The sequence below is a fragment of the Prunus mume genome, linkage group LG2 (assembly GCF_029339155.1).
Source record: "Prunus mume cultivar Tortuosa linkage group LG2, ASM2933915v1, whole genome shotgun sequence".
Classification (NCBI taxonomy): Eukaryota; Viridiplantae; Streptophyta; class Magnoliopsida; order Rosales; family Rosaceae; genus Prunus; species Prunus mume.
Window position 1 is genome coordinate 10117415 of NC_142699.1, and position 15164 is coordinate 10132578.

The 15164-nt window shown below is 38.3% G+C and overlaps 4 protein-coding genes across 7 annotated transcripts; all 4 read left to right on the forward strand.

The window, feature by feature from the left end:
* Window positions 1-929: 929 nt before the first annotated feature.
* On the forward strand, window positions 930-5425 carry VTE1 (tocopherol cyclase, chloroplast / vitamin E deficient 1 (VTE1) / sucrose export defective 1 (SXD1)). Of its 2 annotated transcripts, XM_008221839.2 has the most exons (10): window positions 932-1265; window positions 1345-1589; window positions 1753-1832; window positions 2060-2136; window positions 2241-2410; window positions 3244-3341; window positions 4055-4162; window positions 4302-4418; window positions 4630-4779; window positions 4863-5425. In XM_008221839.2, exons 1-10 carry the CDS (start codon window positions 1012-1014, stop codon window positions 5037-5039), a joined length of 1476 nt encoding a protein of 491 aa, XP_008220061.2. In that variant the 5' UTR covers window positions 932-1011; the 3' UTR covers window positions 5040-5425. The 2 variants fall into 2 exon arrangements, with proteins under 2 accessions (XP_088901170.1, XP_008220061.2); XM_089045044.1 differs by having other exon boundaries at window positions 930-1265; window positions 2060-2345.
* An 884-nt stretch (window positions 5426-6309) lies between these two features.
* LOC103320202 (bark storage protein A-like) lies at window positions 6310-9824 on the forward strand. The gene is made up of 5 exons (XM_008221844.3): window positions 6310-6590; window positions 6751-6818; window positions 6919-7074; window positions 8818-9069; window positions 9267-9824. Exons 1-5 carry the CDS (start codon window positions 6353-6355, stop codon window positions 9624-9626), a joined length of 1074 nt encoding a protein of 357 aa, XP_008220066.2. The 5' UTR covers window positions 6310-6352; the 3' UTR covers window positions 9627-9824.
* On the forward strand, window positions 9805-11893 carry LOC103320201 (bark storage protein A-like). Of its 3 annotated transcripts, XM_008221841.2 has the most exons (7): window positions 9841-9947; window positions 10037-10075; window positions 10218-10449; window positions 10541-10608; window positions 10679-10834; window positions 11016-11267; window positions 11462-11893. In XM_008221841.2, exons 3-7 carry the CDS (start codon window positions 10230-10232, stop codon window positions 11825-11827), a joined length of 1062 nt encoding a protein of 353 aa, XP_008220063.1. In that variant the 5' UTR covers window positions 9841-9947; window positions 10037-10075; window positions 10218-10229; the 3' UTR covers window positions 11828-11893. The 3 variants fall into 3 exon arrangements, with proteins under 3 accessions (XP_008220064.1, XP_008220063.1, XP_008220062.1); XM_008221842.3 differs by lacking the exon at window positions 10037-10075 and having other exon boundaries at window positions 9805-9947; XM_008221840.2 differs by having other exon boundaries at window positions 9908-10049.
* Window positions 11894-12044: 151 nt separating this feature from the next.
* Window positions 12045-14395, forward strand: LOC103320236 (aldehyde oxidase GLOX1-like). The gene is made up of 3 exons (XM_008221880.3): window positions 12045-12723; window positions 12823-12983; window positions 13099-14395. Exons 1-3 carry the CDS (start codon window positions 12334-12336, stop codon window positions 14273-14275), a joined length of 1728 nt encoding a protein of 575 aa, XP_008220102.2. The 5' UTR covers window positions 12045-12333; the 3' UTR covers window positions 14276-14395.
* Window positions 14396-15164: the final 769 nt, after the last annotated feature.

Consider the following 15164-nt stretch of genomic DNA (forward strand, 5'->3'; position numbering starts at 1 on the left):
ACATCCTAATCTTTCTCTCCCACTTTCTTCAACTACACCCACAGATGGAACCCAATCTAGACCTTATCATACTTGCTCTTCTCCACGGCTCGTTCATCGCCGGCTTTCTTCTTCTTGTTACCTCTGTCATGTTGACGGCTCTCTTGCTTGCATTCTCCCTTGGTCTTGTATCAATTCTCATAAATGATTTGTGCTACATTTCCTTGCTTTTTTCTTTCTACTTTGAAACAATTCTGAAGCATAATCTTGAACTCGGTTTTGTTATAATTGTCTGCAAACTATTGCATCATGCCGTTCGCATCATCTTGGCTTCAAAGCCTTTCCTTGAACGTAAGATTTCCCAGCTCAAAGCAAAAGCAAGACATGTGATGAATCTTACTGATGGCCTGAGACTTTCTTAAATTCCGCCATATGCATTACTTCTCCAACACAAGTAAAATTTCTTCGAGTTGTATTAGAAATTGTGCATGCAATGACAAGCTTTGTCAAAGTATGTTATGCAATGCAATAGGTTATATTTAAAAGTTACAACTTTTGTGGCATCCCATGTATTACTTTGAAGAAATGTTCTTTATAGTATGACATGTTATGTTGTTAAACTGTCAACATGATATGTTATGTTGTCAAATTATTAAGCTGACATGTTATGTTATCAAACTGTCAATTCGAGTGATTGGTAAGATAAATTATTATAATGTAAGTTGCAGACTAATATAACGTGTCAAACTGTATGATAAAATAACATTACTCATTGAATTCTTATTTCTAGTTACGTCGCTCATGTATTTGGGCTTTTGATTCTGGCCCAATCGTAGTGACTCTCAGTCCAATTTGGGTTCATGTAAGTTGGGCGTGGTTTTGCAAGTACGAGGCCCATCAGCATCTCCTACGACAATTTGACATTTCTGCTGATTCCAAAATACCCGCCACCTCTCATCCAGCTTTCACTTTAACAGACACGCGCACACCTCACCTTCTCTCTGCTCCTCTTTTCCATTTCCAAGTAGCGCAATGGAAACAAGCTTGTCTTCTTCACTGCGCGAACCTCACCATTTCTCTCCGAACTTGGGCTTTCGAACCGCAAACCCTCTCCTCTTCCAAGCTTCAAAGCGCAGTTCCTTGAGGACTCTCAAGCTAGGGTTTCTCCGAACTAATTCCTCCATTTCGTCTTCCACAACTCAACAGGACAAAGACTCCGTGAACTCTGTGAACCCCGTCTACGTCCCCACACCTCAAAATCGAGACCTACGAACCCCTCACAGCGGGTATGTATGCGTATGTTGGGCCTTGATTTCTAAATCGAGTGACATTTCTCTTCTTTATTTTGACTTATCGTGTAATTAGGTACCATTTCGATGGAACGAGCCGGAAATTCTTCGAGGGATGGTACTTCAAGGTTTCGATACCGGAACGGCGGCAGAGCTTCTGCTTCATGTACTCCGTTGAGAATCCTGCGTTCCGTAAGAAGCTGACGCCGTTGGAAGTGGCTCAGAACGGGCCTAGATCGACGGGTGTCGGTGCTCAAATTCTGGGTGCATATGACAAGTACATTTGTCAATATTCTGAAGAATCTCAAAACTTTTGGGGAAGTAAGAATTTTTTTCTGCTTGATGCTATTCAATTTGCTGTTTTTAAAGAAGTTCAGTACTTTTGGGGATGATGTGTTGGTATTCAATTTGACTTATAAATTACATTAACATTTAAAATGCATCTACCTTAATTATGCTGGTTGTTAATGTTTGTCATGCATAGGCAGGGATGAGCTTATGTTGGGGAATACTTTTGTAGCAGAAAAACAGTTGAAGCCTCCAAACAAGGAGGTTCCTCCTAAGGTTAAAATGCTTTCTTTGGAACTCCATACTCTTTTGTTTGTTTATATTCATTGTTATTTTGACATGGCCATTCGGTTTCTGATTAAATACTTTTTCCCTGCTAAGATTGTAGCACTGCAATTTAGGGTTAAGGGTATCTTATTTATGTGTGAGGATTTTACTAGGTGGCAACATAAATTTTTTAACTTTATTTTTAATTTTTTCTGTGTATGGGTTATACTGTACAGGAATTTGATAGGAGAGTGATGGAAGGTTTTCAAGTCACCCCACTATGGCACCAAGGTTCCATTCGTGATGATGGCAGGCATGACTTTCCTTTTGTTTATCAAATTTTACCTATAGAATATGAGTTTGCGGGCCCCATAGTGGTTTTTAGTACCTTGAGGTACAATTTTGTTCTAATGTCAGGTCAGACTATGTGGAAACGGTGCCAACTGCTCGTTGGGAATACAGTACCCGCCCAGTGTATGGCTGGGGTGATGTTGGGTCTAAGCAGAAGTCTACTGCAGGATGGTTAGCAGCTTTTCCTGTATTTGAACCCCATTGGCAAATATGCATGGCTGGTGGATTGTCAACAGGCATTTGCTTATCTCCCCACCTTCTTGCTAATAATTCCTGGAATTTTCTATTTATGCCTTGTTAGTTTTGCAGATGTTCTTTTCTTGCTAAGTTATATCAATTCTTCTTTTAGGTTTTAATTCTTAAAATCTCAATCTGGTAAGCAGAAACATGCAATTGAAAATTTATATAGAAGAGCGAACTGTGGAGAGAAATCTGGAATAGTATTTTCGGTGTGCACTTTGATAGTAATATTGCTCTTTGTAGATGAAATGGAATGCATCTTGGCATGTTGCACTACCAACTGTAATACTTATGTGAACCTTTGCAGATAGGCAGAGGGGTGTGAATTTATTAATAGATTATGAAATAGAAGTCAATCATAAACGAACTGAATACTTGTTGTTATACTTGAAATTTCCTAGAGATTTAATCAAATATAAGTAAAATAAGTTTTGCATAAGATTTCTACTAAAAATAGAAACACTGATAAATTTTAATGAGTTAAGAACTTCTAAGCTATAAAAAAATGTAGAACTGGAATCCTCATATGGTTTGTCACAAAAACAGTTCTATAACTGACCTTACTGTTGTAGAGACGGAGAACCCTTTGCACACATATGATGCCCACTTTCACTAATTGCATCTAAATACTATGGTTCAGCTTTATCCTGTGCATGTTAGCTGTGTTAGTTATAATTCATCATCCTGTGGAAAATACCATTTGGTTATTCACTGTTTGGACAATAATGTGCTTTTTTCTTTAGAATATTCTATGCTCCAAAATTTGCTCTTTTTAGAAACCGGCATGCATTTTTTCTAGCCATTGTCTAAGGTTCAGTTGAAATCTCAGGTTGGATAGAGTGGGGTGGTGAAAGATTTGAGTTTCAAAATGCCCCTTCTTATTCTGAAAAGAATTGGGGTGGAGCATTCCCAAGAAAATGGTTCTGGGTAGGCTTTTATCCATTCATCAATATCTTATATGGTAAAGGTTAAGCTCATTCTTCATTGTATTATTTATTTGACATGTGAGCTTCACCCATTTTCCCTTTCTGGAAAGGGAACAGATAATCAAGATCAGTCACCCACGATGAACAAAGATGAGCCAGAATCATAGTTTTTATTTATTTATATATAATTAATAAATTTAAGAAAAACCCTTCCAGTTGTATTTGAAAATTATGACTATTAACATTTGTTGCTTTCTTCGCTATAACTGGAAGATTTAAATTAACATCTATGGTGCTTGCTAGCCAAACAATTGAAAAAGCCTGAAGAGCAGGGCTGTCTTCTTCATTAGCCAAATCGTACAGTGCTTTTTTAAATTATAGTTTATACAAATTTATAAATAAACCCAATCCTAGACATGTATTTATAAAAAAACCCAAGCACTATTTAAACATAGAAACACACCCAAAATCAACCCCAAAGTCAACTTTTTGGGTGTGTTTATAAATGGGTTTTGAGTGTGTGTAATGATGGGTTTTGGGTGTGTTTATAAAGTGTTTTGGGTGTTGGGTTTTTTTATAATTTCAACCTCTATTTTGGGTGTTTTAGTGAAACTCCCGTTTAGTTTATTGGTGGAGCCTTGTAGGGATGCTTGGTATATTTACAGTATTATTATTATTCTTCCTCCATTGTTTTATCTGGAATACATACTGCAGGTTCAGTGTAATGTTTTTGAAGGTGCTAGTGGAGAAGTTGCACTCACTGCAGGTGGTGGGTTGAGGCAACTACCTGGATTAACAGAGACTTTTGAAAACGCTGCATTGGTACTTGTCCTGTTGAGAGTTCTATAAATATGTGTAATTTCCAGTTAGGGTTAGAGAAAACCATGCTCTTTATTGCAAACAAATAGTACCTGCATTTTTTTTAAACTTAATATAAGCTCATGCATATTTTTTTGTGCAGATTGGAGTTCACTATGGTGGAAAGTTTTATGAATTTGTACCGTGGTATGGTGATGTTAGTTGGGAAATTTCTCCTTGGGGTTACTGGTCCATTGCTGCAGAGAATGAAACACACAAGGTAAATGAACATCTCCTTCGTCTTGCCCCTCCCTCCTATGCGATAGTAGTAAAGAGTTACATCTGGAAATGAAATCTGTGTAGTTGTGCTAAGTGGTCTGTGGTCTTGAATTCTTTTGGAATACCAGAAGGTTCACATTGGTTCTAGCCTTTTAGTTAGTATTAGTAAAAACATTTGTAATCACCAAAAAATTGGTGTTGATAATGAGCAGATTGAATTAGAGGCAACAACAGAGGATTCTGGTACGACATTGCGTGCTCCAACAGCAGAAGCTGGACTTGCCCCAGCTTGTAAAGATACTTGTTTCGGTGAGCTAAAACTGCAAATGTGGGAACGAAGATATGATGGCAGCAAGGGGAAGGTGCACAATTGCTCATCACTTTATGTTTAGGCACAATTGATCGCTTGTGCAACGTTATCTGATTTGACCCTTTGCCTTTTCAGCTGATATTGGATGTTAAAAGTAACATGGCCGCTGTAGAAGTTGGAGGAGGACCATGGTTCAGTACTTGGAAGGGCAAGACCTCCACACCAGAGCTCCTTAGCCGGGCTCTCCGAGTTCCGGTTGACGTGGAAGGGGCATATAATTTGGTTCCATTATTCAAACCCCCTGGTCTGTAGCCTGTTTGATCACTGCTCTCTTGAAGGAAAGCAAAGCATTGTCACCCATGCCGTGCACACCAGTCCCATAGATGTGCGTCTAAAAGTGTAATACAATAGCACTATAACCTTCTACTTCAAAATAAGCTTGAAGACATGAAAATGAGTATTGAGTTCCTTTGTATGCTAAAAAATTTATCCAAGAGTGACGGGCATCAAGTAGTTTATTTTAGACTGGTGTGCTTTGAAAAGTATATGGTACCTCAAACTCAGACTTGTGGGCTTATTAATATGGCCTCAAGACTTGTGGGCTTTTTTGTTTTTTGTTTTTTCTGCTTGTCATTTTCTGAGGTGTAATTCACTTGGTACAGCATCTAAAGAGAATTGGCAAAAGAAGCTACAAGGTATGGGATATGAGTCAAATGAGAGGGACAAAGCAACCTATAAAGCAGCTTATTTCCTCCTCCCTTTATTTTCTTTGGGTTGCTATTATAAAAATCTAGAGTCTTTCTATTTAAGTCCAGCATTTCTCTTTATTTACCCCAATTTTTAATTTAAATTTTCACAATTTCTAAGAAAATCTCATTATCTTCCCAAACTACCCTTAAAAAACTTAACAACCTCACACCCCGTTATGTTGCTCCTCACCACTCTAAGTCCACCTCAACCTTAGAATTATAATAAGTCTTTAATCACAACATTCTCAATAATTTTGGAAAGAGTCCCAAACCAATAAATAATCTTACATTGCATGCCTCATTTGGCAACTCACAAACTACTATTTGCATACTGTGTTTAGGATTTGTAAAGAGAAGATGAGAGTGTAGTAGATTTCCTGGATTGAAATAGAAGAGTAATCTGACGATAGGGTGTAGAGGAGTTTATATTTTTCTAAAATTTAATATGAAGATTGGTGGGGTGTGTGAGGTATGTGTATAGATGTATTAGGGTTAAGTATTAAGTTGGATGACTTTTTTTGTCTTTTTACACAATAATAAAACTTAAGAGCTTAATAATTTAAGTATTATAATGAACAAAGAAAAATGTGGGGTTTAAATAGAAAAACTCAAAATCTATGGTGACAATTGGCTTTCTCATTTTGAAGGGATGATTAGTTCAATCAATTTAAACTCTGTTTAGCAACTAGTTGGATTATTATTGTCGGTATCCATCCATTTTGACAAAACTGCAGCGTTTAGGCTAGCTTGGGACTTCACCTACGTTACGTGTCACACTTGAGAAGGACCAATTATTGTGCATTCTATTCAAATGGCATGTCATTGGTAGGTATCAGTGCACTAATTTCCCGAACTCTTATCTCTCTGTCTTAAAAAATGGGTGGTTCAGAAGTAGCTTGGCCTTGCATAGTTGTTCATGCTATGATGATGATCAGTTTGATGCTTAACACACAGCAGATACATGGTGCATTGCCGGCGAACACACAAAAGCTGATTGATGAGGCCAACGAGGGTGGCCCTTATCTAGGCTTGGTCATTCCAAACTCTTTTGAAATGAAGCCTCTTCTTCAATCTCCGAACTTCACCTCAACTGACTTGATCATAAATTTTTCCGGTAATAAACATACAAATATTTATTCTTTTTTCTTCTAATCTCGAAAAATGTAGATTCAAACTTAAAACTTTGTACAACTAAAATGAAGCAAATATGCTAATTAATTTAGGATTTGGAACTTAGTTTGATTACCATTAATTTGTTTTTGTGGGTTTTGAAGGAAGGAGATTTCGATTTGGAACCATTGCTAACAAGAAAGTCATATTGGTTATGACAGGACTGTCATTGGTAATACATATTATTCTTCTTCCAAATTTTCAATAAATTTTTTGTTTCTCTTCTCTCTTTCTCATTTCTGTTAATCCTTTTTTGTGTGTTTGATTTATAGATTAACGCAGGCATAACCACACAGCTTTTGTTAACCCTGTTCAATATAGAAGGAGTGGTGCATTATGGCATAGCTGGAACTGCAAACCCATCTCTCAACATTGGAGATGTTGCCATTCCTCATTATTGGGCCCACACTGCTCTTTGGAACTGGCAGGTACCTACAATTTCACTAGCCTGTTAAAATATGCGATCAAGGAATAATACTGAGAAGGGTTAACTGGTGATTTGGCCTATAAAATTGTATCTAAGTTTCGATTAACTCTTTTTTTTAATAGAAAATTAAGGACCAGAACTTTTTTTTTCCCCCAATGTGCCCCTAACATCAAAATCTGTCACTTCCCATCCATTCTACTATCAAGTTGGAGGTTACTTTTGTCATTTCGTGTCTCCACTCAACTCAACCCAGGCTTCAGCTATCTCTTCCTTCTTTTTGGCTCATTTTTTTCCCAAATAATTTTCCCTCCATTTTTCTAACCTCCATTTTCGTACCTTCATAAAAGGGGATCAAGAGTTTAGGAAAAAAAATCCAATATTACGAGATGAGGAGGTCCTTACCTAGCAGAGGTCATGGAGGTCATGGGTCACAAAGGTGGAATTCACAAGTGGTGCCTCAGTTGTCTGCTACTGTGGGAAGACTACGAAAATCTAAACATCTTAGACTGCTGCACATCAAGGGAGGAGGTTTTACATCTGTGGGAGGGTAAGTTTATAATTGAAATTTGGGTTGTTAATTAGAAATTTGGACATGCATCTTTCTTGGTCTCCAGAAAGTGTTGCTTCAAGATTCTTATGACAACCTCGCCAATTTGTCAAATCCAGCTACTATGCAGCTCAATTTCGTGAAATCCCCAATTCCCCCCCACCCCCTGCCCACCTTTCGAACTCTATAGTTGTGTGAATGGAGTCTCTGACCAAGCCTTCATTTTTTTTTTGGGTCAAAACTCTGACCTAGCCTCCTTTGACTTAAACTGGGTTGACTTGAGAGGAGATGCGAAATGACAAAAGTAACCTCCAACTTGACGGAGAATGGATGGGAAGTGGCAGATTTTGACGTTAGGGGCACATTGGCAGAAAAAAATAGTTCATGTCCTTAAATTTTCTACAACAAAAAAAAGATAGAGAGTTAATCGAAAGTTATGTACAAGTTCAGGGGGCAAATCACTAGTTAACAACATATATAAGAGCACTTCCATCCATGGTGTCATGGCAAATAAGGGCAAACATTATTCACGTGAATAGTGACTACTCTACCCTTTTTTATTTTGCTTTTTGATCCATTGCCATGGCAAGTAAAGATAAACACTATTCACATGAGATATAAGGAGAAGAATTTGTATGGAGTTTTGGTGAGGGAAGTGAAAAACATAGCTAGGTATTTATAAAAATATAAAAAATAAAAAACATTTTTTTGGTATTTTTTTAAAAAAATTTGGGTATTTAAATTGGCTGTTGATGTTATGTTGACATCAGCAAACCCAAACAATGCCCAGACAAGTCTTGCCTTTGGGCTTGTCTAGGTTGATAGAGCCCACTTCTTACCTGGGCTGGCCTTTACCGCTGAAATTAGTTTTTGGGGACTGGGGGGCCTTCTGCCCGTGCTCGCCTGTGTGATTGGAAGTGCTCTAATAGACAAATTAATTACTAGTTTAATTCTCCTTTAGGACAAATGCCTTCCCCCCTTCCATTTAATTTATCCTTTTATGGTAAATATTAATTCTTCCTTTATTAAAAAAAAGGGCATTGACTTGTAGATCAAAGGTCTCAGATTCCCACGGCATTATAGTTGTGTGTATGTGAGAAATCCTCCTCCTACATAGTTTAGACTATCGCTTGTACTGAAAAAAAGTTCAATTTGAGCAAAACTTATGAATTTAGGTGTGTGTTTGGCATGATGCAGAGATATGGGAAAGGGCCTGAAGATGAGCTGCCCCTTGAAGCAAATGGAGACTACACCAGAGAATTTGGGTACTTGAATGTTGCAAATTACACTGTGAATGTGACAGATGGCAGCTCATATGACAACTTATTGAACAACATTTGGTTTCAACCAGAGGAGGTCTTCCCCATAGATGGAACTCCCGAAGAAAGACAGCATGCCTTTTGGGTTGCTGTTGATCCCCACTACTATGAAATCTCCCAAAAAGTAGAGGTAATTTAGGGCTTTCCTGCCACATCATTAGCTGAGCGCGTATGACGTGACAACATATGTGTACTTACTACATCAATTAATATGTCAATCTGTTCATTAACGGTCACACATTATGTGATTAATTAATGTGACACTTCAGGACGTTTTAGAATATGTGTTCATTAACATATGTTGATTATTGCTTGCATATTGTTTAGGACGTGAAGTTGGAAGGCTGCCTCAACTCAACAACATGTTTGTCCAATATACCAAAAGTGGCAAGAGTCCAAAGGGGAGCAAGTGCAAGCATTTACCTAGACAATGCTGCTTATCGTGGCTTCCTATATAACAAATTCAACATAAGCCCTATGGACATGGAGACTGCTTCTGTTGCCCTGATATGCCTCCAACAAAGGGTTCCCTTCATAGCCATCAGGGCTCTCTCTGACTTGGCTGGCGGTGGCTCTGCTGAGTCGAATGAGGCCGACACGTTCAGCCCTCTCGCTGCCAAGAACTCGGTTACAGTTGTTGTGGAATTTATCAAACAGTTATCAGCTGCTGCTACTATCTCTGTTTAATATTCATGATTTTGCATCTTTTATTACTTTTGTATGCAACTTTTGTAATTTTAAATAAATTGAGGGCCTTTTCGAAAATGGGACCCCCTTGTTGCTGTTCTTATTTGTTTGGGCTGCTCTTGTGCTGCCTCATTATGCAACTTTATTATTATATTGTCAAGCATTTATAAGAACAATGTTCCAATTATTGCTTTTCAAGGCTCTGCCTCAACCCACCTTTCAAATTTTGAACCCAAAAAAAAAAAAAGTTAAGAAAAGAGAAAAAGGGCTCGCCTTCAGGTCTTGCTTGCCTTTCTGGGATATTGTGATTGAGCAGAGCAGGTTGGTTGCCTTGCCTCAGCTGGTGTTGTTTCTGCAATCTGGGTTTTTTGGCTCACAGATTGTTTGCTTTACTTCTGGCTTGTTTGTAGCTTTTGCTTCTTTGTAAGTTTCTGCTCTCTCTAGTTCTGGTATGTGTATTAGTTCTTTTCATTTGTCTTTGGTCTTTGTTTCTGTAACTGTGGAATTTTCCCTGTCCTGCTCTGTAGACTGCAGTTTGTATTTGGGGATTTAAGCTTTGCTCTCTCTCTCTCTCTCTCTCTCTCTCTGCAGATAAGAAAGAAAATGGGAATTTCAGCTGTGGCTTGCATAGTTCTCTCTGCTATATTGATGCTTAATGCACAGCAGTCAAATGGTGCATTGTCAGCAGAGACACAGATGTTGATTGAGGAGGCCAACATGAGTGGCCCTTATTTAGGCCTGGTCATTCCAAATTCTTTTGAAATGGACCCCCTTCTGCAATCGCCAAACTTCACTTCAAGCAACTTGTTTATAGATTTTTCTGGTAAGGATATGCAAAACCCCAATATACAATCAAATCAAGCAAGTTAATTACCGTAATATTTTTTTTTCTTTCATTTTTTTGGGTTTTTAAGGGAGGAGATTTAGGTTTGGAACAATTGCTAATAAGCAAGTTATATTAGTCATGACAGGACTGTCAATGGTATGTACTAATTCTTCCAATTTTTCTCAATTTCTCCTTGAATTCTCTCTCTCTCTAACTTTCTCTGTAGATTAATGCAGCAATAACTACTCAGCTATTATTAAGTGTGTTCAATATAGAAGGAGTGGTGCATTATGGCATAGCTGGGCATGCAAACCCATCTTTCAATCTTGCAGATGTGGTCATTCCTCAGTATTGGTCTCATTCTGCTTTATGGAGCTGGCAGGTCGGTAAAAATCACTTTCCCACAAAGCTACCTAGCTCTATATTTGGCTCACCAATTACTAGTAATGCCTAACATTTTCCTCGCTAGGCAACTAGAAGAGGGAGGGGGAGAAAGCCTCCTTGTTTGTTTTACTATCTAACTATATGTGGTTGCCATTTTCGCAAACGTCATTTTGGTGCAGAGATATGGAAAAGGGCCTCAAGATGAGCTGCCCCTTGAAGCAAATGGAGACTACACCAGAGAATTTGGGTACTTGAATGTTGCAAATTACACTGTGAATGCGACAGATGGCAGCTCATATGACAACTTATTGAACAACATTTGGTTTCAACCAGAGGAAGTCTTCCCCATAGATGGAACTCCAGAGGAAAGACAGCATGCCTTTTGGGTTGCTGTTGATCCCCTCTACTATGAAATCTCCCAAAAATTGGAGGTAAGGCTACCTAATCCAGAGTCCAAATTATCGGTTGATATTCCTGCTGTTATCCAAAACTATATTGCTTTCGATCTCAATTAATTATCTTTATGATATAAATTCTAAATCCTAAACCCTAAAACAACTTTGTTTCATGAAAATACTGTTAGAACATCCTCATTAACTTATATTCATACATGAATGTTGTTTAGGAATTGGAACTTGAACGTTGCCTAAACGCAACAACATGTTTGCCCCATACACCAAAAGTGGCTAGAGTCCAAAGGGGTACAAGTGCAAGCATTTTCCTGTCCAATGCTGCTTATCGTAGCTTCTTATATGATAAGTTCAACATAACCCCTCTGGACATGGAAAGTGCTTCTGTTGGCCTAATATGTCTTCAGCAAAGGGTGCCTTTCATTGCCATCAGGTCTCTCTCGTCTTCTTTGACCGGTGGCGGCTCAGGTGATCCAAACGAGGCTAGCAAATTCATAACTCTCGCATCGAAAAATTCAGTTACAGCAGTTGTGGAATTCATCGAACAGTTGTCTCTTCATCAGCTGCTAATTAATCATTGAACATATGTTTATTGCTCTAATAAAACTCTCTTTGTTGGAGGCATGCTCATCTTGCTTCTTACCTTATCTAAGCTTGCATTCGAGTAGTGGAATTTAAATAAATAATAAGACCATCAATTTAAACAAATCAAAACTGAAAATTTCAAATAAAAATAATTTATGTTATACCTGTTTCTGTCCTATTAAAGACACAGGCCAAAAATTGTGAGGATCCACATCATCTCCTTATCATTGTTATTAATTTGTTTGATTGATTATGGATCCAAATCATTGTCACACGTTTTTTGGACAGAAAATCCAAATCACAATTCCAATTAACTTGAAACTGTACAATTTTTCGGTCCAATTCTCCGAAACAGAGCCAACTGAAGACTAATTTGGTGCTTCTTACAAGCTCTAACAACCATCCAAAAGGTCCTTTAAAGCTGGAGCAAATAGAGGGCATAAAAAGGGCACCAAGAAATAAGAGAAAACAGGGCAAAGATCCTTTTTATGCTCTCGCTAAAATGTCCATCTTGCTCAAATCCCTCACTCTGCTCTCCCTCTTCTTCACCTGCTGTCTCACTCAACCTTCTCTGTTTGGAAACTCTAGGGTTACAAAAACCCCACTCATAGCTATCTACAATGGAGGTGATGATACAGAGAATAGAGGTGGGTGGGAATTGGTTTCAGATAATGCAGGTGTATCAGCCATGCACATGACCATAATGCCTAACACTAACAAGGCTATTATGTTTGATGCTGCTGGATTTGGTCCATCTGGGATCTCCTTTCCTCCTGGAGATTGCCGTCCGGTTTTCAACGAAAGGGACGAAAATGAAGATCACTATGAACTGGATTGCTGGGCTCATGCTGTAGAGTTTGATATTGACACTGCAGATATTAGACCACTTAAGGTACGCACAAACTAGCCTACCATAATTTTGTTTCAGAAAATTATATGTGGTGGATTTATTTTGGTATGACTTACTTTTTTCTTTGTTAGTTAAAATCAGATTTTGACAGATACATGGAGCTCATGTGGTGGATTATCAGCTAATGGTACCCTTGTCCAAACTGGTGGATGGGGTGATGGAGGGAGGTCTGTGAGATACCTCTCTGGATGCAAAGCTTGTGACTGGGAGGAGCACCCCATGTCACTTTCTGCCTCAAGATGGTATAATTCAACTCTGTTAATTACACTCTTTATACCCACATAGACAACTGTGAACTGTTTGATTGATAAGTCCGATTATTCGACTACTAATATTTTTGTGACTTTTTGAAAATAGGTTCTCCACACAACATATTTTGCCAAATGGCGATTTCATAGTGATCGGAGGTCGTCGCATGTTCAGTTACGAGTATGTCCCCAAGGTGGAAAGTTCCAATCAAATGTACTTCCTATTACCATTTCTCCAAGAAACCACTGACCCGGTAGAGAACAATCTCTACCCATTTGTTTTTCTTTCCACGGATGGTAATATTTTCATCTTCGCTAATAACCGTTCGATCTTACTCAATCCAACCACCAATAAGATCATTCGCGAACTGCCTGTCCTTGATGGTGGGTCCCGAAACTACCCTTCATCGGGCATGGCGGCGTTGCTACCTATAAAGCTCAACGTCAACGACCCAAACTCGAATGTGATTCGAGCTGAAATCTTGATCTGCGGCGGAGCGGATACTAGGGCGGGAAAATTAGTTGAGAAGGGTATATTTGTAACTGCACTGCAAGACTGTGGAAGGATTGATATAACAAACCCGAAAGCCACGTGGCAGAAGGAGATGATGCCAACGCCAAGGACTATGGGAGATATGCTGATCCTTCCCACTGTTGACATCCTCATGATCAATGGGGCCAAAAAGGGCACATCCGGGTGGAACTTCGCCGAGGATCCGAACTCGACCCCGCTGCTTTATAAACCCGATAACCCGGAAACCCAACGGTTCATGGAGCTAAAGGCAACGACCATACCACGAATGTATGGTTCAACCTCCATGGTAATGCCAGATGGAAACATCTTAGTGGCTGGGAGCAATACAAATTACTATTACAATTTCACAGGAGTAAAATATCCAACTGAACTTCAGGTCGAGAAGTTTTACCCACCATACTTTGACCCGTTACTCGTTTTTGCCCGCCCCACAATTGTATCCGATTACAAGGGTATAATGGTAAAATATCATAGTAATTTTGTGATTGAGTTCAAGTTGAAGAAATATAAGGTGAACCAATTAGATTTGAAGGTGACCATGTATGCACCGCCCTTCACAACACATGGTTTTTCAATGGGTCAAAGGCTTTTGGTATTGGGCATAAAGGGGTTGGAAAATGTGGGGTTGGGATTGTTCCAAGTTGAGGTTGTGGCGCCACCAACGGCCAAGATTGCTCCCCCAGGTTTCTATTTGGTCTTTGTTGTGCACAATGGAATTCCAAGCTCTGGGATATGGCTGCAAATTGCATAGAGGAATTTTATACAGTTTGAATTATTTTTTTGGGTTTCTGTACATAATATATATTTTTTCATTAGTGATCATATTGGAAATTTATATATACTCAATCCAGATTTTTCATATTTTTTATTTTCACTTTCGGTTTTCATATGCTATCTTACTAATTATGAAATTGGGGTATTATGGAATCATAATTGATTTATTATTTTGTTAATACAAGCGATATTTGAAGAATAGAGATTCGAACACAGAGGAATCAGAATTGAAACAACCACTCTCCTTGTTGATATGATCCATAATTTTGAGAGTATTCAATTACGGATTTAATCATAGAAATCACATAATTTTTAAATTTTTATGTGTAACAAAGTCACAAATCAATATAATTAAAATGTCTGTCAACGAGGTTTAGTTCAATGAAAAAATGCTTCGACTTGCAGACTAGAGGTCAAGTTCAAATCCCCACAATGTCATAATTGTGTGTGTATGAGAAATTCACCTCCTCTGTAGTTCAGATTATCGCTTTTAAAAAATTATATTTATAAATACAAAATATTAAGCAAAGTCTGAGAACCAAATTCAGACATTGTGGCCGGTCAACGATTCTAAATACAAAATATTAAACAAAGACTGAGAACCAATTCTTTGTCTTCCTAGCTTCTGTTTAATTAATTAATTAATATTTTTCTCTTCTTTGACCAACAGAAGTTGTAGAACCGACTTTTTAATTTTTTAAGTTTTTACATTTCTGTAAAAGCCTGGGAACCGACTTTTAATTTGTAGGACTTTGAAAAGCGATTTTACCGCCATCTTCGCTTTTCCGTGACCGTGAGCTTACAAATTGACAATTACAAAAGCCCCACCATCCAAAACTTTCATAAACTGAAGAATCACCCTTCCA